The sequence below is a fragment of the Mobula hypostoma genome, chromosome 30 (genome assembly GCF_963921235.1).
Source record: "Mobula hypostoma chromosome 30, sMobHyp1.1, whole genome shotgun sequence".
NCBI lineage: Eukaryota > Metazoa > Chordata > Chondrichthyes > Myliobatiformes > Myliobatidae > Mobula > Mobula hypostoma.
Window position 1 is genome coordinate 6,360,580 of NC_086126.1, and position 24,837 is coordinate 6,385,416.

Here is a 24,837-nt window from a genome sequence, read left to right on the forward strand (position 1 = left end):
CCTCTCCACATCCACTCCATCTGTGTCGTCTGGTCCTAGACTCCCCCACTATAGGAAACATCCTCTCCACATCCACTCTATCTGTGTCCTCTGGTCCTAGACTCCCCCACTATAGGAAACATCCTCTCCTCATCCACTCCATCTGTGTCGTCTGGTCGTAGACTCCCCCACTATAGGAAACATCCTCTCCACATCCACTCCATCTGTGTCCTCTGGTCCTAGACTCCCCCACTATAGGAAACATCCTCTCCACATCCACTCTATCTGTGCCCTCTGGTCCTAGACTCACTCACTACCGGAAACATCCTCTCCACATCCACTCTATCTGTGTCCTCTGGTCCTAGATTCCCCACTATAGGAAACATCCTCTCCACATCCACTCCATCTGTGTCGTCTGGTCCTAGACTCCCCCACTATAGGAAACATCCTCTCCACATCCACTCCATCTGTGTCCTCTGGTCCTAGACTCCCCCACTATAGGAAACATCCTCTCCACATCCACTCTATCTGTGCCCTCTGGTCCTAGACTCACTCACTACCGGAAACATCCTCTCCACATCCACTCTATCTGTGTCCTCTGGTCCTAGATTCCCCACTATAGGAAACATCCTCTCCACATCCACTCTATCTGTGTCCTCTGGTCCGAGACTCCCCCGCTATAGAAAACATCCTCTCCACATCCACTCTATCTGTGTCCCCTGGTCCTAGACTCCCCAACCATAGGAAACATCCTCTCCACATCCACTCTATCTGTGTCCTCTGGTCCTAGATTCCCCACTATAGGAAACATCCTCTCCACATCCACTCCATCTGTGTCGTCTGGTCCTAGACTCCCCCAATATTGGAAACATCCTCTCCACATCCACTCCATCTGTGTCCTCTGGTCCTAGACTCCCCCACTATAGGAAACATCCTTTCCACAGCCACTCTATCTGTGCCCTCTGGTCCGAGACTCGCTCACTACCGGAAACATCCTCTCCACATCCACTCTATCTGTGTCCTCTGGTCCTAGATTCCCCACTATAGGAAACATCCTCTCCACATCCACTCTATCTGTGTCCTCTGGTCCTAGACTCCCCCACTATAGGAAACATCCTCTCCACATCCACTCCATCTGTGTCGTCTGGTCCTAGACTCCCCCACTATAGGAAACATCCTCTCCACATCCACTCTATCTGTGTCCTCTGGTCCTAGACTCCCCCACTATAGGAAACATCCTCTCCTCATCCACTCCATCTGTGTCGTCTGGTCCTAGACTCCCCCACTATAGGAAACATCCTCTCCACATCCACTCCATCTGTGTCCTCTGGTCCTGGACTCCCCCACTATAGGAAACATCCTCTCCACATCCACTCTATCTGTGCCCTGTGGTCCTAGACTCACTCACTACCGGAAACATCCTCTCCACATCCACTCTATCTGTGTCCTCTGGTCCTAGATTCCCCACTATAGGAAACATCCTCTCCACATCCACTCCATCTGTGTCGTCTGGTCCTAGACTCCCCCACTATCGGAAACATCCTCTCCACATCCACTCCATCTGTGTCCTCTGGTCCTAGACTCCCCCACTATAGGAAACATCCTCTCCACATCCACTCTATCTGTGCCCTCTGGTCCTAGACTCACTCACTACCGGAAACATCCTCTCCACATCCACTCTATCTGTGTCCTCTGGTCCTAGATTCCCCACTATAGGAAACATCCTCTCCACATCCACTCTATCTGTGTCCTCTGGTCCGAGACTCCCCCGCTATAGAAAACATCCTCTCCACATCCACTCTATCTGTGTCCTCTGGTCCTAGACTCCCCCACCATAGGAAACATCCTCTCCACATCCACTCTATCTGTGCCCTCTGGTCCTAGACTCACTCACTACCGGAAACATCCTGTCCACATCCACTCTATCTGTGTCCTCTGGTCCTAGACTCCCCCACTATAGGAAACATCCTCTCCACATCCACTCTATCTGTGTCCTCTGGTCCTAGACTCCCCCACTATAGGAAACATCCTCTCCACATCCACTCCATCTGTGTCCTCTGGTCCTAGACTCCCCCACTATAGGAAACATCCTCTCCACATCCACTCTATCTGTGCCCTCTGGTCCTAGACTCCCCACTATAGGAAACATCCTCTCCACATCCACTCTATCTGTGTCCTCTGGTCCTAGATTCCCCACTATAGGAAACATCCTCTCCACATCCACTCCATCTGTGTCGTCTGGTCCTAGACTCCCCCACTATAGGAAACATCCTCTCCACATCTACTCTATCTGTGTCCTCTGGTCCTAGACTCCCCCACTATAGGAAACATCCTCTCCACATCCACTCTATCTGTGCCCTCTGGTCCTAGACTCACTCACTACCAGAAACATCCTCTCCACATCCACTCCATCTGTGTCCTCTGGTCCTAGACTCCCCCACTATAGGAAAGATCCTCTCCACATCCACTCTATCTGTGCCCTCTGGTCCTAGACTCACTCACTACCGGAAACATCCTCTCCACATCCACTCTATCTGTGTCCTCTGGTCCTAGATTCCCCACTATAGGAAACATCCTCTCCACATCCACTCCATCTGTGTCGTCTGGTCCTAGACTCCCCCACTATAGGAAACATCCTCTCCACATCCACTCCATCTGTGTCCTCTGGTCCTAGACTCCCCCACTATAGGAAACATCCTCTCCACATCCACTCTATCTGTGCCCTCTGGTCCTAGACTCACTCACTACCGGAAACATCCTCTCCACATCCACTCTATCTGTGTCCTCTGGTCCTAGATTCCCCACTATAGGAAACATCCTCTCCACATCCACTCCATCTGTGTCGTCTGGTCCTAGACTCCCCCACTATAGGAAACATCCTCTCCACATCCACTCCATCTGTGTCCTCTGGTCCTAGACTCCCCCACTATAGGAAACATCCTCTCCACATCCACTCTATCTGTGCCCTCTGGTCCTAGACTCGCTCACTACCGGAAACATCCTCTCCACATCCACTCTATCTGTGTCCTCTGGTCCTAGATTCCCCACTATAGGAAACATCCTCTCCACATCCACTCTATCTGTGTCCTCTGGTCCTAGACTCCCCCACTATAGGAAACATCCTCTCCACATCCACTCCATCTGTGTCGTCTGGTCCTAGACTCCCCCACTATAGAAAACATCCTCTCCACATCCACTCTATCTGTGTCCTCTGGTCCGAGACTCCCCCGCTATAGAAAACATCCTCTCCACATCCACTCTATCTGTGTACTCTGGTCCTAGACTCCCCCACCATAGGAAACATCCTCTCCACATCCACTCCATCTGTGTCCTCTGGTCCTAGACTCCCCCACTATAGGAAACATCCTCTCCACATCCACTCCATCTGTGTCCTCTGGTCCTAGACTCCCCCACTATAGGAAAGATCCTCTCCACATCCACTCTATCTGTGCCCTCTGGTCCTAGACTCACTCACTACCGGAAACATCCTCTCCACATCCACTCTATCTGTGTCCTCTGGTCCTAGATTCCCCACTATAGGAAACATCCTCTCCACATCCACTCCATCTGTGTCGTCTGGTCCTAGACTCCCCCACTATAGGAAACATCCTCTCCACATCCACTCCATCTGTGTCCTCTGGTCCTAGACTCCCCCAGTATAGGAAACATCCTCTCCACATCCACTCTATCTGTGCCCTCTGGTCCTAGACTCACTCACTACCGGAAACATCCTCTCCACATCCACTCTATCTGTGTCCTCTGGTCCTAGATTCCCCACTATAGAAAACATCCTCTCCACATCCACTCCATCTGTGTCGTCTGGTCCTAGACTCCCCCAATATCGGAAACATCCTCTCCACATCCACTCCATCTGTGTCCTCTGGTCCTAGACTCGCTCACTACCGGAAACATCCTCTCCACATCCACTCTATCTGTGTCCTCTGGTCCTAGATTCCCCACTATAGGAAACATCCTCTCCACATCCACTCTATCTGTGTCCTCTGGTCCTAGACTCCCCCACTATAGGAAACATCCTCTCCACATCCACTCTATCTGTGTCCTCTGGTCCTAGACTCCCCCACTATAGGAAACATCCTCTCCACATCCACTTTATCTGTGTCCTCTGGTCCTAGACTCCCCCACCATAGGAAACATCCTCTCCACATCCACTCTATCTGTGCCCTCTGGTCCTAGACTCACTCACTACCGGAAACATCCTCTCCACATCCAGTCTATCTGTGTCGTCTGGTCCTAGACTCCCCCACTATAGGAAACATCCTCTCCACATCCACTCTATCTGTGTCCTCTGGTCCTAGACTCCCCCACTATAGGAAACATCCTCTCCACATCCACTCCATCTGTGTCGTCTGGTCCTAGACTCCCCCACTATAGGAAACATCCTCTCCACATCCACTCCATCTGTGTCCTCTGGTCCTAGACTCCCCCACTATAGGAAACATCCTCTCCACATCCACTCTATCTGTGCCCTCTGGTCCTAGACTCACTCACTACCGGAAACATCCTCTCCACATCCACTCTATCTGTGTCCTCTGGTCCTAGATTCCCCACTATAGGAAACATCCTCACCACATCCACTCTATCTGTGTCCTCTGGTCCTAGACTCCCCCACTATAGGAAACATCCTCTCCACATCCACTCCATCTGTGTCCTCTGGTCCTAGACTCCCCCACTATAGGAAACATCCTCTCCACATCCACTCTATCTGTGTCCTCTGGTCCTAGACTCCCCCACTATAGGAAACATCCTCTCCACATCCACTCTATCTGTGTCCTCTGGTCCTAGACTCCCCCACTATAGGAAACATCCTCTCCACATCCACTCCATCTGTGTCGTCTGGTCCTAGACTCCCCCACTATAGGAAACATCCTCTCCACATCCACTCCATCTGTGTCCTCTGGTCCTAGACTCCCCCACTATAGGAAACATCCTCTCCACATCCACTCTATCTGTGCCCTCTGGTCCTAGACTCACTCACTACCGGAAACATCCTCTCCACATCCACTCTATCTGTGTCCTCTGGTCCTAGATTCCCCACTATAGGAAACATCCTCTCCACATCCACTCCATCTGTGTCGTCTGGTCCTAGACTCCCCCACTATAGGAAACATCCTCTCCACATCCACTCCATCTGTGTCCTCTGGTCCTAGACTCCCCCACTATAGGAAACATCCTCTCCACATCCACTCTATCTGTGCCCTCTGGTCCTAGACTCACTCACTACCGGAAACATCCTCTCCACATCCACTCTATCTGTGTCCTCTGGTCCTAGACTCCTCACTATAGGAAACATCCTCTCCACATCCACTCTATCTGTGTCCTCTGGTCCTAGACTCCCCCACTATAGGAAACATCCTCTCCACATCCACTCTATCTGTGTCCTCTGGTCCTAGACTCCCCCACTATAGGAAACATCCTCTCCACATCCACTCTATCTGTGTCCTCTGGTCCTAGACTCCCCCACTATAGGAAACATCCTCTCCACATCCACTCTATCTGTGTCCTCTGGTCCTAGATTCCCCACTATAGGAAACATCCTCTCCACATCCACTCCATCTGTGTCGTCTGGTCCTAGACTCCCCCACTATAGGAAACATCCTCTCCACATCCACTCCATCTGTGTCCTCTGGTCCTAGACTCCCCCACTATAGGAAACATCCTCTCCACATCCACTCTATCTGTGTCCTCTGGTCCTAGACTCCCACACTACCGGAAACATCCTCTCCACATCCACTCTATCTGTGTCCTCTGGTCCTAGACTTCCCCACTATAGGAAACATCCTCTCCACATCCACTCTATCTGTGTCCTCTGGTCCTAGACTCCCCCACTATAGGAAACATCCTCTCCACATCCACTCCATCTGTGTCCTCTGGTCCTAGACTCCCCCACTATAGGAAACATCCTCTCCACATCCACTCTATCTGTGTCCTCTGGTCCTAGACTCCCCCACTATAGGAAACATCCTCTCCACATCCACTCCATCTGTGTCGTCTGGTCCTAGACTCCCCCACTATAGGAAACATCCTCTCCACATCCACTCTATCTGTGTCCTCTGGTCCTAGACTCCCCCACTATAGGAAACATCCTCTCCACATCCACTCTATCTGTGCCCTCTGGTCCTAGACTCACTCACTACCGGAAACATCCTCTCCACATCCACTCTATCTGTGTCCTCTGGTCCTAGATTCCCCACTATAGGAAACATCCTCTCCACATCCACTCCATCTGTGTCGTCTGGTCCTAGACTCCCCCACTATAGGAAACATCCTCTCCACATCCACTCCATCTGTGTCCTCTGGTCCTAGACTCCCCCACTATAGGAAACATCCTCTCCACATCCACTCTATCTGTGCCCTCTGGTCCTAGACTCACTCACTACCGGAAACATCCTCTCCACATCCACTCTATCTGTGTCCTCTGGTCCTAGATTCCCCCACTATAGGAAACATCCTCTCCACATCCACTCTATCTGTGTCCTCTGGTCCTAGACTCCCCCACTATAGGAAACATCCTCTCCACATCCACTCCATCTGTGTCCTCTGGTCCTAGACTCCCCCACTATAGGAAACATCCTCTCCACATCCACTCTATCTGTGCCCTCTGGTCCTAGACTCACTCACTACCGGAAACATCCTCTCCACATCCACTCTATCTGTGTCCTCTGGTCCTAGACTCCCCCACTATAGGAAACATCCTCTCCACATCCACTCTATCTGTGTCCTCTGGTCCTAGACTCCCCCACTATAGGAAACATCCTCTCCACATCCACTCTATCTGTGTCCTCTGGTCCTAGACTCCCCCACTATAGGAAACATCCTCTCCACATCCACTCTATCTGTGTCCTCTGGTCCTAGACTCACTCACTATAGGAAACATCCTCTCCACATCCACTCTATCTGTGTCCTCTGGTCCTAGATTCCCCACTATAGGAAACATCCTCTCCACATCCACTCTATCTGTGTCCTCTGGTCCGAGACTCCCCCACTATAGGAAACATCCTCTCCACATCCACTCTATCTGTGTCCTCTGGTCCTAGACTCCCCCACTATAGGAAACATCCTCTCCACATCCACTCTATCTGTGTCCTCTGGTCCTAGACTCCCCCACTATAGGAAACATCCTCTCCACATCCACTCCATCTGTGTCCTCTGGTCCTAGACTCCCACACTATAGGAAACATCCTCTCCACGTCCACTCTATCTGTGTCCTCTGGTCCTAGACTCAATATGAAACATCCTCTCCACATCCACTCTATCTGTGTCCTCTGGTCTTAGACTCCCCGACTATAGGAAACATCCTCTCCACATCCACTCTATCTGTCTCCTCTGGTCCTGGACTCCCCCACTATAGGAAACATCCTCTCCACATCCTCTCTACCTGTGTCCTCTGCTCCTGGACTTCCCCACTATAGGAAATATCCTCTCCACATCCACTCTATCTGTGTCCTCTGGTCCTAGACTCCCCCATTATAGGAAACATCCTCTGCACATCCACTCTATCTTTGTCCTCTAGTCCTTGACTCCCCCACCATAGGAAACATCCTCTCCACATCCACTCTATCTGTGTCCTCTGGTCCTAGACTCCCCCACCATAGGAAACATCCTCTCCACATCCACTCTATCTGTGTCCTCTGGTCCTAGACTCCCCCACTACAGGAAACATCCTCTCCACATCCACTCTATCTGTGTCCTCTGGTCCTAGACTCCCCCACCATAGGAAACATCCTCTCCACATCCACTCTATCTGTGCCCTCTGGTCCTAGACCCCCCCACTACAGGAAACATCCTCTCCACATCCACTCTATCTGTGTCCTCTGGTCCGAGACTCCCCCACCATAGGAAACATCCTCTCCACATCCACTCTATCCAGGCCTTTCACCATGGAATAGTTTTCAATGAGGTCACCCGTCATTCTTCTGAATTGCAGTGAATACAGGCCCAGAGCCATCAAATGCTCTTCATATGACAAACCGTTCAATCCTGGAATTAGTTTCGTGAACCTCCTTTGAACCCTCTCCAGTGTCAGCTCATCCTTTCTTAGTTAAGGGGCCCAAAACTGCTCACAATGGCGGCGGGGGGGTCGGGACTCAGGGTGAAGGGAATAGCAGGTATTGTGAGGAGTGATGTGAGTGTGTGGGGGGTGAAAGTGAGACTGAGAAAAGATTAAGGTGGGTGTGAACATAGAACAGTACAGCACAGTACAGGCCCTTCGGCCCACAATGTTGTGCCGACCCTTAAACCCTGCCTCCCATATAACCCACCTTAAATTCCTCCATATACCTGTCTTGTTGTCTCTTAAACTTCACTAGTGTATCTGCCTCCACCACTGACTCAGGCAGTGCATTCCACGCACCAACCACTCTCTGAGTAAAAAACCTTCCTCTAATATCCCCCTTGAACTTCCCACCCCTTACCTTAAAGCCATGTCCTCTTGTATTGAGCAGTGGTGCCCTGGGGAAGAGGCGCTGGCTATCCACTCTATCTATTCCTCTTGATATCTTGTACACCTCTATCATGTCTCCTCTCATCCTCCTTCTCACCAAAGAGTAAAGCCCTAGCTCCCTTAATCAATGATCATAATCTATACTCTAAACCAGGCAGCATCCTGGTAAATCTCCTCTGTACCCTTTCCAATGCTTCCACATCCTTCCTATAGTGAGGCGACCACAACTGGACACAGTACTCCAAGTGTGGCCTCACCAGAGTTTTATAGAGAGAAAGAAAGACAGCACTGAATAGAGGGGGTGGGCGTGGTGCCTGAGGGTCCCGTGAGTCTCACCCTCCTGCTATGCAGTGACCCCTCAGTTGGTCTGGGGAGACTTAGAATCGGTTTATTATTGTCACAGGTACTGAGATACGGTGAAAATTGTAGGCCGTATCTCGGGTAATGATGAGTTTGAGTACAGAGAGGAAATTAAGAACCTGGTGACATGGTGCGAAGACAATAACCTATCCCTCAACATCAGCAAGACGAAGGAATTGGTTGTTGACTTCAGAAGGAGTAGTGGACCGCACGACCCAATTTACATCGGTGGTGCGCAAGTGGAACAGGTCAAAAGCTTTAAGTTCCTCGGGGTCAATATCACAAATGACCTGACTTGGTCCAACCAAGCAGAGTCCACTGCCAAGAAAGCCCACCAGCGTCTTTACTTCCTGAAAAAACTAAAGAAATTTGGCCTGTTCCCTAAAACCCTCACTAATTTTTATAGATGCACCGTAGAAAGCATTCTTCTAGGGTGTATCACAACCTGGTATGGAAATTGTCCTGTCCAAGACCGGAAGAAGCTGCAGAAGATCGTGAACACAGCGTAGCACTTCATACAATCCAATCTTCCGTCCGTGGACTCACTTTACACCGCACGCTGTCGGAGCAATGCTGCCAGGATAATCAAGGACATGACCCACCCAGCCAACACACTTTTCGTCCCTCTTCCCTCCGGGAGAAGGCTCAGGAGCTTGAAGACTCGTACGGCCAGATTTGGGAACAGTTTCTTTCCAACAGTGATAAGACTGCTGAACGGATCCTGACCCGGATCTGGGCTGTACCCTCCAAATATCCGGACCTGCCTCTCGGTTTTTTTGCACTACCTTACTTTCCATTTTTATATTTTCTATTTATGATTTATAATTTAAAATTTTAATATTTACCAGTGGAATGCGGTGCAGGTCGGTTTGATTTCAACACCAGAGAAGTTTGGATAGGTACATGGATGGGAGGGCTATGGTCTTGGTGTGGGTTGATGGGACTAGAATAACACTTTAGCATGAACTAGATGGGCCGAAGGCCACTAGTCTGCGCTGTTTGACTCTGGGTCACGAACCGCCAAGGCAGAGGAGGCCACGGACCCGGTGCTGGTAACGGGGATCAGTGAAGATGATCCAGAGGGGCCTACAGCACAGAAAAAGGCCCTTCAGCCCAACTCACCCGTGCCAGCCCAACTGCCCATCTAGCTACTCCCATTTGGCCCAAACCCATCTAAACCCCAGCACTTTAATAGTATCACTATTAAAGTGGCCACTGACTCTATATGTACTTTGATAATAAGTCTGCAGTTTCTTGCAGTTATGGGCAGAGTTGTTAACTATTGCTCCCTGCATGACTGCGCAGTAACCAAAATGCTCCCACACACATAGCCTTCGTTGCCACGCAGCTGGAATTTTCTTTTATATAATGTTAATATAATTTTTAAATTAGGTTCATATAATTTTGAAATTTATGTTAATATAATCGATAAATTTTCTGAATAACAATTACTTTGAAACATCTTAGAGCTTCAGCGTATTTACACTGTCAGTGTTTCAAGTTACAACTCTGTCACAAATTGCAACAATAAACACAGAATGGAAGTCGGTAGCTCGTTGTGAATAAACCACTGGACCGTGGAACGCTGATGCCGCCTAGTCAAAAGATTTTAAAGTGTAAGGAAGAAACATTTAAATTGCCGCATTATTTTCAGGCCATGTGAAAATTTCCTGAATGGTTGGTCCAAAATAGAGGGAACATTGGCTGTTGCTATCATGATGCATTTGGATGGGATGTTTTCTATAGAGCATTGATAAAAATGGGCGAGGGTGCTGAGTTTCTTTAGCCTCCCGAGGAAGTAGAGATGTCGATCCACTTCCCTTCACCTCTTCACACTGCCTCTCTCCCCCTCCGGATGAAAGGACTTGGCCTGGAACACGGGCTCTCCATTTTCTGCCCCTCTGCTGATTCAGTCCAAGCTTTCCGTTCCCTTGGCAAAAGGGCTGACGTGATCGTAGACCCCGGGGTATAAATGCAAGGAGCTGTCTGCCGAGAGCCCCAACAGTTTCTGCAGATTGCCAGAAATCCACAAGCAACACACGCAAGATGCTGGAGAAACTTAGCAGGTCAGGCAGCCTCTGTGGATGGGAATACACAGCCGAAGTTTCGGGCCGAGACCTTCCACCAGGACTGGAAAGGAAGGGGAACGGAGCCAGAATATGAAGGTTAGGGGAGGAGTACAAGCTGGTGATAGGTGAGACCAGGCGGGCGGGAGAGGGGGGGTGAAGTGAGAGGTCAGGAAGCGATAGCTTTCTGACTCAGCCCGAAATGTTGGCCGTCTAGTCCTTCCCACAGATGCTGTCTGGCCTGCCGAGTTCCTCCGGAATTTTGGGTGTGTGTTGCTGTCTACCAATAGTGCTCAGTCTGAGAGGTGGTCGGGGGGGGGACACTTAAAACAGCATGTGGAGTGAGCTCGAAAATCTCACTGAACGGTAGCTTCAAACTGCGGGGGAGAGGGATAACTCGTTTGGGGAGGACTAGCAAGGATGTAATACCGAGGCTATATAAGGCCACACTTGGAGCATTGTGAGCAGTTTTGGGCCTCTTATTTAAGGAAAAACTCTGCTGGCATTGGAGAGGGCCCAGCAGGGTTTTAAGATAATGATTCTGACAATTAAGGGGTTGACTTTTGAGGAGCATTTGATGGCTCTGGGCCCGTGCTTGCTGGAGTTTAGAAGAATGAGGCGGGGAGGATCTCATTGAAACCTACTGAATATTGAATGGCCTAGTTAGTGGGGGAGTCTAGGACCAGAGGGCACAGCCTCAGAATAGAAGAATGTCCCTTTTGAACGGAGACGAGGAGGCATTTCTTTAGGTGAATCTGTAGCTATTTGTTGCCACATAAGCCTGTGGAAGGCCAAATCGTTGGGTATACTTAAAGCGGAGGTTCTTGATTAGTCAGGGTGTCAAAGGTTACGGGGAGAAAGCAGGACACTGGGATTTGAGAGGGATAGTAAATCAGTCATGATGGAATGGTGCAGCAGACTCGATGGGCTGAATGGCCTAATTCTGTTCTATGCCTTACTGTCTTCTGGCGTAATTACTCTTGAGAATACGGGTCTAGGGTTGTGAGACTTCATAAGGCACTGGTCAGGCCTCACATGCAGTCTTATGGTATCATTACTCTGTCGAGAATCTGGGTCCAGGATTACAAGGCTTTATACGGCACTCACTTGGAGTAGTGCGAGCAGTTCTGGGCCCTTTATCTGAGAAGAAAGTACGTGCTGACACTGGAGGGGGTTCAAAGGAGGTTCACGAAAATGACTCCGGGACCGAAAGGCTTGTCATATGAGAAGCTTTTGATGACTTGGGGCCTGTACTCACTGGAATTCAGAAGAATGACGGGGGATCTCATTGAAACCCATCGAATGTTAAAAGGGCTCGACAGAGTGGATGTTCCCTACGGTGAGGGGAGCTTAGGACCAGAGGTCACGGCCTCAGAATAGAGGGGTGTCCTTTTAGACACAGAGTAGGAGGTCCACTTCGAACGGAGATGAGGAGGAATTTCTTTAGCCTGGAAGTGGCGGATCTGTGGAGGCCAAGATTTAAGGCAGAGGTTGATCGTTTCTTGATTGCTCTTGAAGGGATACGGGGAGGTTGGGGGCTGAGAGGGAAAAATGATGAAATGGCGGAGCAGACTCGATGGGCCAAGTGGCCGAGTTCTGCCCCTACACCTCGTGGTCTCCTGGTAGGACGCGACTGGTGGGATTGGAGGAATCTGCACCTCACTCCACGGGCAGCAGGGGGAGCTCCTGCTCCTCGGGCAGCAGAGACAGCAAACCCGTTCAGTTCCCAGTTCCTCGGGACCACTCCCTCGGTCTTACCGAGTTTCCGCGTGGAATAGCCCCAGCAACCCCCCGCCCCAATGATTAACCCTCGCCTAATCACAGGAAAATTCACAATCGCCAACTAACCTACCGACCGGTATCTCTTTGGACTGTGGGAGAAAACTGGAGCACCCGGAGGAAACCCACGTATCCCACGGGAAGTAATGTAGACGCTCCATACAGATGATGCCCGTTTTGAACTCCGGGTGTAACAACGTCGCGCTAACCGTGATGCACTGTAGTTTATCTGGGGCGACAGTGACCCCCCCACACACAATCCCTAAACTACTCCCCATCTCTAAAACCTACTCCAACCCCTACACCCTTCCATCCCCATTGCTGTGACCCCCTCATCCCCGTCTCTGTAACCCCCTCCGACCCCTACACCCCTCCCTGTCTCTGTAACCCCCTCCGGCCCCTACACCCCTCCCCGTCTCTGTAACCCCCTCCGGCCCCAACGTCCCTCCCCGTCTCTGTAACCCCCCCTCCAGTCCCTACACCCCTCCCTGTCTCTGTAACCCCCTCCGGCCCCTACACCCCTCCCTGTCTCTGTAACCCCCTCCGGCCCCTACACCCCTCCCCGTTTCTGTAACTCCCTCCGGCCCCTGCACCCCTCCTTGTCTCTGTAACTCCCTCCAGCCCCTACACCCCTCCCCGTCTCTGTAACCCCCTCCGGCCCCTACACCCCTCCCCGTCTCTGTAACCCCCTCCGGCCCCTGCACCCTTCCCTGTCTCTGTAACTCCCTCCGGCTCCTACACCCCTCCCCGTCTCTGTAACCCCCTCTGGCCCCTACACCCCTCCCCGTCTCTGTAACTCCCTCCGGCTCCTACACCCCTCCCTGTCTCTGTAACCCCCTCCGGCCCCTACACCCCTCCCCGTCTCTGTAACCCCCTCCGGTCCCTACACCCCTCCCCGTCTCTGTAACCCCCTCCGGCCCCTGCACCCCTCCCCGTCTCTGTAACCCCCTCCGGCCCCTACACCCCTCCCCGTCTCTGTAACCCCTCCGGCCCCTACACCCCTCCCCGTCTCTGTAACCCGCTCCGGCCCCTGCACCCCTCCCCGTCTCTGTAACCCCCTCCGGCCCCTGCACCCCTCCCCATTTCTGTAACCCCCTCTGGCCCCTACATCTCTCCCCGTCTCTGTAACACCCTCTGGCTCCTACACTCCTCCCCGTCTCTGTAACCCCCTCCGGTCCCTACACCCCTCCCCGTCTCTGTAACCCCCTCCGGCCCCTGCACCCCTCCCCGTCTCTGTAACCCCCTCTAGCCCCTACATCTCTCCCCGTCTCTGTAATCCCCTATGGCTCCTACACCCATCCCCGGCTCTGTAACCCCCTCCGACCCCTCCCCAACTCTGTAACCCCCTCCGGCCCCTACACCCCTCCCTGTCTCTGTAACCCCCTCCAGTCCCTACACCCCTCCCCGTCTCTGTACTGTTGAACTTTGGGAGGTATTACGGTGCTGCAGTTCTGATTGCCCCCTCCCACAACACTCCCTCCTCTCTATCCCCTCACCACCCCTCCCACAATGCAATGCAATCCTCCCTCCCGCCCGGGTGACAGGGACTAGAACCTCCTTCCAGGTAAAAAAGGTCTACCCGGACCTTCCCGCCTGGGGATTCAAGAGGGAGTCTCCCCCAGTCCTTCCCTCATTCCTTCACCCTCCATTCTGCACCCAAGCCGCACAGTATGAGTTTATGTCCCCCCTCCCTCCACTTAAGCTCCCTGCCCTTGTCTTACCCCCTTCTGTGTAAGCCCCTCCCTTCTGTATCGTCTGCCTACCCACCCCTTTCTTCCTTGTTCCCCCCTACTCTTCCTGTTACCCCCATCTCTCCTCCCTTGTTGCCCCTGCCCTCCTCTGTGGACCCCCCTCTCCGCACCTTTCCCCAGTGATGCCCTTTTAAGTTTCTCCCTCCCTCCCACCTCTTGCTGAGAGAGAGAGAGAGAGAGTATGTGTGTATCTGATCGGAGAGAAGGCTCGGGGGAGATGTGTGAGGGCGAGGAGGGAGGGCAGCTGATTTTGGTGTTTCGTTGCCTTGGCGTGAGCGGTAGCGGCAGACGGCGAGCCTGCCTGCAGTTAATCAGGAAAGGTCAGGGAAATTTCTCTTTATTTTAGGGCGCTTTGTGCGTTTCTAAAGTCCCTGCAGTGCTTACCTTGTGTGTGTGTGTGTGTGTGTCTCTGTACCTGTGTAGGGGTGTGTGTATGTGTCTCACTCTCTCTTTCCGTGACTAGCCTGTGTGTGTGTGTGTCTGTCTCTCTCTCTCCTTCTGCGTTTGTGTAGCTGTGGGTCTATCCGGGTGTGTCCAAAAATCACCGTGTGTGTGTCTCTGTCTCACTGTGTACATTTCTCCATCGGTGTCCAAGTCTCTAATTGAGTGTGTCTCTTCATCTTCCCCTGTGTTTGTGTGCGTCTCCCTCTCTGTACACCAATTCTGTGTGAGTGTTTGCCTCTTCGTGGTCCCTCTGTGTGTCTTTTACTCTCCCTAGATATATAGAGAGACCGGTGTGTGTGCCTCCGTGCCCACATCGAGTGGGTATGTATCTCTTTCTCAGTCAGCCCGAGGCAACCTGACAGAGAGAGGGTGTGTGTGTGTGTGTGAGTCTCTCTGTCAGTCTCCTTCCACACGGGGATCATCTTTGAGAGAGAGAGAGAGAGGGCGGGTGCGAGGAGGACGACTCCATCAGATGGCAGAGATGCTGGCAACGCTGCCTCCTACTAGTCGCTTCCTGGGTTAAGGCCCCGGCCCCAGAGAGACCCTCGTCCTCCCCTACCAACCCCCCCACCACCCCCTCATCCCTGTTCTGGAATGCGAGTCACAGGCCAGCGACCGGAAGCCAAGGGAGTGGGACTGAGGAACCAGGAACGACGAGGGAGTCTCCGGAGTTATTCACAGCAGCAGGTGAGCGGCAACCCCCGGCCCCCTTCCCCGACTCTACCCCGCTGGGTATCTCCCTCCGGGATGGATGGAGGCGCAGAGGGTGAGGGGAGGGGGTGTGGTAGGAAGCAAGGTTGAGAGTGTGAATGGGAGGGGGAGATGCAGTAGGTGTGCAAGGGAGGGATGGGGGGGGGAGTTGATCAGCTTCTAGGATCTAGACCGTTCGTTCAGTAAACTTCCTGGTAACAGGACTTTTTTTTCCTTAAGGCTGCTTCACCCCACTCTCCCAACCCCATCTCTAGGGAGGGGTGGAGACGTAAAGGACAGGTCTACACAGCGGCGGGGTGGGGGCGGGGGTGTACAGGCGAGAGTGAGAGAGCAGTTATCCCGAAAAGGCAGAAGATTTCAGGAATACAAAATTGTTCTCTCCTCCCCCACAACTCATCACCCAGATGACCACTGACCACTTGGGCCACAGAAGCTCACCCCTTCCCAGCCTGTGTCAGTGGGCATGTCCTTCCCGACGGGAGGGGAGGGAGCACCGTGGGGCGGGAGGGGCGGTGAGGAGGGAGCGAGCTGCTGTTTTGTTTGACTGTTGCACCTGCTCGCTTGGGAACACATCGGGTGATGATCTGGGAAATCGTGGTGCTCTGGGGCCGAAGTTATTTGTAAACTGATGTCTCTGATGGGTCACCTGCTTAATTGTTAGTCAGAGATCGAGAGCTGATTTTCCATTCATCCTTGACAGCAAACCAACTTGCATCAGTCCAACAGATACTGTCCCCTCCCCGGGAGTGTGTGATGGGATGGTGTGGAGGGAGCTTCACTCTGTGTCTGACCCCGGGAGTGTGTGATGGGACGGTGTGGAGGGAGCTTCACTCTGTCTCTGACGCTCTGAGTGTGTGATGGGATGGTGTGGAGGGAGCTTCACTCTGTGTCTGATCCCGGGAGTGTGTGATGGGACGGTGTGGAGGGAGCTTCACCCTGTGTCTGACCCTGGGAGTGTGTGATGGGACGGTGTGGAGGGAGCTTCACTCTGTCTCTGACGCTGTGAGTGTGTGATGGGACGGTGTGGAGGGAGCTTCACTCTGGGTCTGACCCCGGGAGTGTGTGATGGGACGGTGTGGAGGGAGCTTCACTCTGTGTCTGACCCCGGGAGTGTGTGATGGGACGGTGTGGAGGGAGCTTCACTCTGTGTCTGACCCCGGGAGTGTGTGATGGGACGGTGTGGAGGGAGAGTCACTCTGTGTCTGACCCCGGGAGAGTGTGATGGGACAGCCTCCCTCCCTGCCCAGGTCTGTGGTGGCTGCTCCCGGTGATACCCCCAGAGCCTGCTGTAGTGCTGGACAGGAGGCGTTACACTATACGAGTGAACTAAGTGTGCACATTTTCACTTCTAGGAAGTGAAGCCATTTATGCAGGTAGGCCATTTGGCCCATTAAGTCTCTGCAGCCCAGTGAAGTACCAGTCGGTTTAGCCCTACTCCCAGTCCACAAACCCTGTGGGCTCCACCTGATAACCTGACTGTGACTGAGAGAAAACTCTTTCTATTTGCCTCTGCCTCCACCATCAGGGACCAGACCCCTTCCAAATCCCCTCCCACCCCAAATTAATAAATCTGCCTCTCACACCCCCCCCCCACCATGTTCACAACCTGCCCGCCCTTTATGTTTGGATGGTAAACGACTTTATGCAAAACTCCTCAGACTCCTCTATGCCCCAAGGAACGAATCATCTCACCTCAGCTTCCTCTACTTTCTGAGGAAGGTCACCCCTGTCTGCTCAGAACCTCAGAATCTGGTCTCTCCAGAATTTGCTATCTTCCCTCTCAGTGCTAGTGCCCCCCGTAAGCCCCCTGCCCCAAAATCCCAGCTCTCTAATGAGATTCCAACCGGGCTTGTAAGGATCTGGGGCTGGTTTGAGGAATTGGAATTGGAATTGGAATTGGTTTGCTTCAGGTGAAAATCTTGTCTTGCACACTGTCCACACAGATCAGATCGTTACACAGCGCATTGAGGTAGAACAAGGTAAAACGGTAACAGAATGCGGAACGAAGTGCAGTGCCAGGTGAACGATAAGGTGAAAGATCAGAACGAGGTAGATTGTGAGGCCAAGAGTCCATCTTATCAGACTGGGGAACCAGTTAATAGTTTAATAGCCGGGTAAAATCTGTCCTTCAGCCTGGTGATACGTGTTTTAGAATCAGAATCGGGTTTACTATCATCGACATATGTGGTGAAAAGTTTAATTTTGTGGCAGTGGTACAGTTGTCAGTTGTCATCCGTCTGTCTCGAAGGACAGTGGGTGATGACCATCATCACCAGCCTGGGTGGAAGGTGAGGAGGTCCTGTGATGCCCAGTCATCGAGATGACAACTGACACCAGCAAAATTCAGTACATAAAAATCTGATAAGTTACAATAAGAAATATATAAAAATCAGTAACTCGTGAGGAAAGTGAGGTTGTGTTCGTGGTTTACAATGCCCAAGATTTCAGGACAACTTTACAATGTCCAATTCACCTTCCAACCGGTGCGTCTTTGGACTGTGTGGGTGGAAACCAGAGCACCCGGAGGAAATCCACGCGGTCACGGCGGGGGGAACGTACAAACTCCTTACAGGCAGTGGCGGGAATTGAACCCGGGTCGCTAGCACTGTAAACCGTCGTGCTAACCACGACGCTACCGTGGCGCCCCGAGAAGCTACCCCTGAAACGTCGAGTGTGTCCCCTCAGGCCCCTGGGACTCCCCCACCCGATGGAGGAGAGGGCGTGCCCCGGATGGCGAGGCCGAGTTCTCGAGGCACCTCCGGCAGAGAATGCCCTCGATGGTGGGGACTCTGACTTTTAGCTTTCAGGGTTTTGTAATCTTCTGCCCGATGGGAGAAGAGGGAATGTCTGGGGTGGGGGTCTTTGATTACGCTGGCTGCTTTACTGAGGCACTGAGGAGTGTAGACAGAGTCCACGGAGGGGAGGCTGGTTTCCGTGATGAGCTGAGCTGAGCTGTGTCCACAGTTTCTCGCGGTCACGGGCAGAGTGGTTGCCGTTTACCGAGCCGGAAGACATCCGCATAGGACACTTAGCCGCTGCAGCAAATTCCACAAGCTCACCACCCTCTGGCTAAAGAAATCCCTCCTCATCTCCGTTCCAAACAGACATCCCTTTATTCTGAGGTTGGCCCCTCTGGTCCTAGACTCCCCCACTATATGAAACACCCTCTCCACATCCACTCTATCTGTGTCCTCTGGTCCTAGACTCCCCCACTATAGGAAACATTCTCTCCACATCCACTCTATCTGTGCCCTCTGGTCCTAGACTCCTCCACTATAGGAAACAACCTCTCCACATCCACTCTATCTGTGTCCTCTGGTCCTAGACTCCCCCACTATAGGAAACATTCTCTCCACATCCACCCTATCTGTGCCCTATGGTCCTAGACTCCCCCACTATAGGAAACACCCTCTCCACATCCACTCTATCTGTGTCCTCTGGTCCTAGACTCCCCCACTATAGGAAACATCTTCTCCACATCCACTCTATCTGTGTCCACTGGTCCTAGACTCCCCCACTATAGGAAACATCTTCTCCACATCCACTCTATCTGTGCCCTCTGGTCCTAGACTCCTCCACTATAGGAAACAACCTCTCCACATCCACTCTATCTGTGTCCTCTGGTCCTAGACTCCCCCACTATAGGAAACATCTTCTCCACATCCACTCTATCTGTGCCCTCTGGTCCTAGACTCCCCTACTATAGGAAACATCCTCTCCACATCCACTCTATCTGTGTCCACTGGTCCTAGACTCCCCCACTATAGGAAACATTCTCTCCACATCCACTCTATCTGTGTCCTCTGGTCCTAGACTCCCCCACTATAGGAAACATTCTCTCCACATCCACTCTATCTGTGCCCTCTGGTCCTAGACTCCCCCACTACAGGAAACATCCTCTCCACAATGAACTCCAGCGAGGACTCCATCAAATGTTCCTGGCACGTTAACCCTTTCACAGGAGAAACTGGCAGGTGGAATATAGAATAGTGAAGTGTGTGGTCATGCACTTTGGTAGAAGGAATAAAGTCATATTGAGAGCGAAGTCAGAAATTGGGGCCGCAAAGAGATTTGGGAGGGAGCCCCTCGTGCAGGATTTCCTGAAGGTTGAGTCGGGGGTGAGGAGGGCGAATGCGATGTTAGCATTCATTTCGAGAGGGCTGGAATACACAAACAAGGTAGGTAATGCTGAGGCTTTATAAGGCATTGGTCAGACCGCACTTGGAGTATTGTGGGCCCGTGCCTAAGGAAGGATGTGTTGGCATTGGAGAGGGTCCAGGGGAGGTAGAAACTTCATGGAAAGGCCTGGGAAGAGAGGACACGGAGAGGATGTGAGAGCCGTACCTCAGCATCCCAAAGCTCATTCTCTTCAGGGCAGAGATGAGGAGGAATTTCTTTAGCCAGAGGGTGGCAAATCTGTGGAACTCATTGCCACAGACTGCAGAGGCGAAGCCATGAAGTCAGAGGGTGATAGCTTCTTGATTGGTAAAGGGGGCTAAGGGTGGCGGGGAGAAGGGAGAGGCATTAAATCAGCCATGACTGAAAGGCAGAACGAACCTGACGGGCCGAGTGGCCCAATTATGTCCCTCTGCCTTATGGTCTTGTGGCTTCAGTGGACGGTGGATCGTCTGGATGGACTGAATGGCCACCAGCTGGGTGTGGCAGATTCCTGATTCACTCCTCCCACCCCACGCTCTGGGAGGCCAGGGTTGAAAGCAAGTGGAGTGCTTGCGATAAGAAGGTGATCAGGGTGCCTCAGGTTTTGGGGCAGGTAATCAGAGCCCACGCTCCCTGTCATCTGCGTCCCACCATAAGACACAGGAGAATTTAGGCCATTCGGCCCATCAAGTCTGCTCAGCCATGGCTGATTTACTATCCCTCGCAACCCCACTCTCCCCGTAACCTTTGACTGATCGGGAGCCTCTGCTTTCAATATACCCAGTGACCTGGCGACGAATTCCACAGACTCTCCACTCTCTGGATGAAGAACTTCCTCAGTTCTGAACGGGTTAGGGCCCGTGGGTTGTGTGGACGTGGTACGTGGGCGCCGGAAGCGTGGTGGCGCTTGCGGGCTGCCCTCGCACATCCTCAGGCGGTTGGTCGTTGATGCTAACGACACATTTCACTGTATGTGACAAATAGAGTTTAATTTTTGGTCTTTAAAGGGAAGCCCTTCTATTCTGAGGTTGTGCCCTCTGGTCCTAGACTCCCCCACATTAGGACATATCCTCTGTATGCCCACTCTATCTGGGCCTTCCAATATTCACTGCAATCCTCCCTTGTTCTTTATAAACTCCTGTGAGTACTAAGAGGGCAACAAATTCAGAAACCTGGGGTGCAGAGGGACTTGGGGAGTTCTTGTGCAGGATTCCCTGAAGGTTAACTTGCAGGTTGAGTCGGTGGTGAGGAAGGCAAATGCAATGTTAACCTTCGTTTTAGGACTAGAATATAAAAGCAAGGATGTGATGTTGAGGGTCAGACTGCACTTGGAGTGCCGTGAGCAGTTTTGGTCTCCTTGTCTGAGGAAGGGTGTGTCAGGCTAATTGCAGAGTCCAGAGGAGGTTTATAAAACTCTGGTTTGGCCACATCTGGAGTACTGCGCACATTTCTGATCACCCCCACTATAGGAAGGATGTTGAGGCTTTGGAGGGAAGTCAGAAGAGGTTTACCAGGATGCTGCCTGGTTTAGAGGGCTGCTCTGTCACGAGAGGCTGGATAAACTTGGGTTGTTTTCTCTGGAGCGTCGGAGGCTGAGGGGGGATCTGATAGAGGTGTATAAGATGATGAGAGGCATAGATGGATTGGACAGAGAGTATCTGCTTCTCAGGGTTGAAATGTCTAATACCAGAGGGCATGTGCTGAGGGTGAGAAGGGGTAGGTTCAAAGGGTAAGTTTTTCACTCAGAGAGAGGTGGATGTCTGGAATGTGCTGGTAGAGGCAAATACATTAGGGTCGTTTAAGAGACATTTGGATAGGCACATGGGCGTGAGGAAGATGGACATGGTGTAGGTAGGAGCGATTAGTGTTTGGGTGTTTGTGTTTTTGCTTTTTAGCTGGTTCAGCACAACATTATGGGCCGAATGGCCTGTTCCTGTGCTGTACTGTTCTTTGTTAAAGTTCACGTGAAGGATCCCGGGCACGAAAGCGTTAATCCTGGCGGAGTTGTTCCCCCCCCCTCCAAACTGCACAAAACTTTATTCAAAAAGACTATGAGCTGCAACGAAGCTACTGAATTATAGATTTTATCATCTATAATACTCAGTTCCCGTGGGTGGGGGCTCCGTTCCCAGGAACCCTCCCACTGAATCCACGATGATCGCAAGCTCCGTTTCTAAGGACGCCCTGGCGGGGATGTAACCCCGGCAGAGCCCCCGACAGCCCGCTGCCCGGACCCGCCAATGTCCAGTTTGGCCGCCTCTCCTTACCGAATGCGGTCTGTTGGTCAGAAGTGACGGGTCCGGTCGCAGAGGGAGTCTGGAATTTTGTGAGGAGTTTGCTTGGAATAGAAGTGGTGAATACGGAGTAGAGCCAGGGAGACGGAGTCGGCCGTGGACCTGTTCCGGCGGGAGGCGAACTGCAGTGGGTCAGGGTTGCCTAGGAGCCGGGAGTCCACGCGTGTCACAGTTCCCTCTGTGACTCGGTGAGCAGCCCCCTCGAACGCTCCGCGACAGTTAGATGTCAGAGCCACTGGGTGACCGAGAGCGCCAGAGGTCAGCACTGAAGCCGGGCCGCCGGGCGGCGACTCTCCCCGCTGCCCCGCCTGGAGTGCGTCGTCCCACGTGTGGAAAGAGAGACTCGCACCAGCATCAGAGGTACACAGCATTCACTCGGAAAACGTAAACCAAGCACACATTGAGCACAATTTTTACAGGAGAGAACACAATTAGATCAAAATACAGCCTACTGCAGTGCAAAGCGACGATACCGTTGTTATACTGAGGCAGTGATGTGATATGTCAAAATTTCTAGAGATGTAGCTTGGAGAGCATTCTAACTGGCTGCATCTGGTATGGGGAGGGGGAGAGGGGGCTACTGTACAGGATCGAAGAAAGCTACAGAGAGTTGTAAACTCAGTCAGCTCCGTCATGGGTCCGTAGTATCCAGGACATCTCCAAGGAGCGACGCCTCAGAAAGGCAGCGTCCATCATTAAGGACCCCCATCACCCAGGACCTGCCCTCTTCTCATTGCTACCATCAGGGGGGAGGTACAGGAGCCTGAAGACACACACTCAGCGATTCAGGAACAGCTTCTTCCCCTCCGCCATCCGATTTCTGAATGGACACTGAACCCACGAACACTACCTCGCTACTTTTTCAAACTTCTACTTTTGCACTACTTTATATTTTTTAAAGTAGTTCACAGTTTTTTTCTCTATTATCATGCGCTGCGTTGTACCGCTGCCACAAAGTTAACAAACTTCACGACATACGCCGGTGATATTAAGCCTGATTCGGATTAGGGTTGTGCCGGTCGGTTGAAGAACCGCACGGTCGAGAGGAAGGGGCTGTTTCTGAACCTGGTGGCGTGGGACTTCAGGCTTCTGTACCTCCTGCCCGGCGGTCACTGCCAGCCGGCACGGTCCGGAGGGGTGGGGATCGTTGATGGCGGACGTTGCCTTCTTCAGACAGCGCCTCCTGCACACACGACCGAGGGTGGGGGAGGTTTGTGCCTATGATGTGTTGGGCTGAGTTGTACTGGGACCTCCTGCCCGATGGTCACTGCAAGATGGTTACGGCCCGGATGGTGGGCATCTTTGCCGGTGGATGTCGCCCTCTTATCCCCCGTGCAGTGGAATCGGCGTACCAGACAGTGACGGGAGCAGTCAGGAGCAGGTGGGGGTGAGGGCCACCTCCACTCCTGGCCAGCTCAGAGTCCGACCCTCATTTCTTCCTGGGAGGAGGGTGATGGGTCAGGCTCTGTGCTGGCCGGGTACGGAGGAGGTCCTGACGCCGATCCCGTTGGCCCGAGGAGGAAGCGCGAGTGGGTTTTATTCATCCGAACGTTTTTCGGGACTCCGCTTTCCTGTCCGGCCGCAAGCTGTGAGTGAGGAGGGAGGCGGAAGTCTCACTGGAGGTGGCTCTGCATGGGAGCACTCCCCTTTAAACGCCAGGGACGTGCAACATGGTTCTCAGGTCCTGTATGTTCCGCGTACTGTGTACCTGACGACCGAGGCTCTGAACAGTCCGCTCCTCAAGACCAGGTAGCACTCCAGACCCACTCTCCTCATCTTAGGCAAAGTGACATGGAGCGGGCTGGGCTGTTCAGGAGAACCTGCTCACCAGTCTGGTCCTGGGCCTGGCCAAGGTCTGCACCCACCGGGCAGTTAAACCCACCACCTGGACCATGTTTGGTGTCACAGAGTGAAACTCCCTCCGCACCGTCCCATCACACACTCCCGGGGTCAGACACAGAGTGAAGCTCCCTCTACACCGTCCCATCACACACTCCCGGGGTCAGACACAGGGTGAAGATCCCTCCGCACCGTCCCATCACACACTCCCGGGGTCTGACACAGAGTGAAGCTCCCTCCACACCGTCCCATCACACACTCCCGGGGTCAGACACAGAGTGAAGCTCCCTCTACACCGTCCCATCACACACTCCCGGGGTCAGACACAGAGTGAAGCTCCCTCCACACCGTCCCATCACACACTGCCGGGGTCAGACACAGAGTGAAGCTCCCTCTACACCGTCCCATCACGCACTCCCGGGGTCAGACACAGAGTGAAGCTCCCTCTACACTTTCCCATCACACACTCCCGGTGTCAGACACAGAGTGAAGCTCCCTCCACACCGCCCCATCACACACTCCTGGGGTCAGACACAGAGTGAAACTCCGTCCACACCGTCCCATCACAGACTCCCGGGGTCAGACACAGAGTGAATCTCACCCCACACCGTCCCATCACACACTCCCGGGGTCAGACACAGAGTGAAGCTCCCTCCACACCATCCCATCACACACTCCCGGGGTCGGACACAGAGTGAAGCTCCCCCCCCCCCCCCACACACCGTCCCATCACACACTCCCGGGGTCAGACACAGAGTGAAGCTCCCTCCACACCGTCCCATCACACACTCCCGGGGTCAGACACAGAGTGAAGCTCCCTCTACACCGTCCCATCACACACTCCCGGGGTCAGATACAGGGTGAAGCTCCCTCCGCACCGTCCCATCACACACTCCCGGGGTCAGACACAGAGTGAAGCTCCCTCTACACCGTCCCATCACACACTCCCGGGGTCAGACACAGAGTGAAGCTCCCTCCACACCGTCCCATCACAC

General features: G+C 52.8%; 1 protein-coding gene across 2 annotated transcripts in view; it reads left to right on the plus strand.

Moving 5' to 3' along the window:
* Positions 1-14,662: 14,662 nt before the first annotated feature.
* Positions 14,663-24,837, plus strand: part of LOC134339728 (sodium/calcium exchanger 1-like) — a 107,563-nt gene continuing 97,388 nt past the window's right edge. The window contains exon 1 of one of the 2 annotated variants that reach the window (XM_063036452.1): positions 14,663-15,527. Coding sequence is in view for 1 of the 2 variants with exons in the window: in XM_063036451.1 (XP_062892521.1) it covers positions 22,227-22,363 (137 nt within the window). In the remaining variant the exon portion in view is untranslated. Of the gene's footprint in view, positions 15,528-22,055; positions 22,364-24,837 lie in introns of those variants that run through there. The other variant, XM_063036451.1, reaches the window with a different exon arrangement.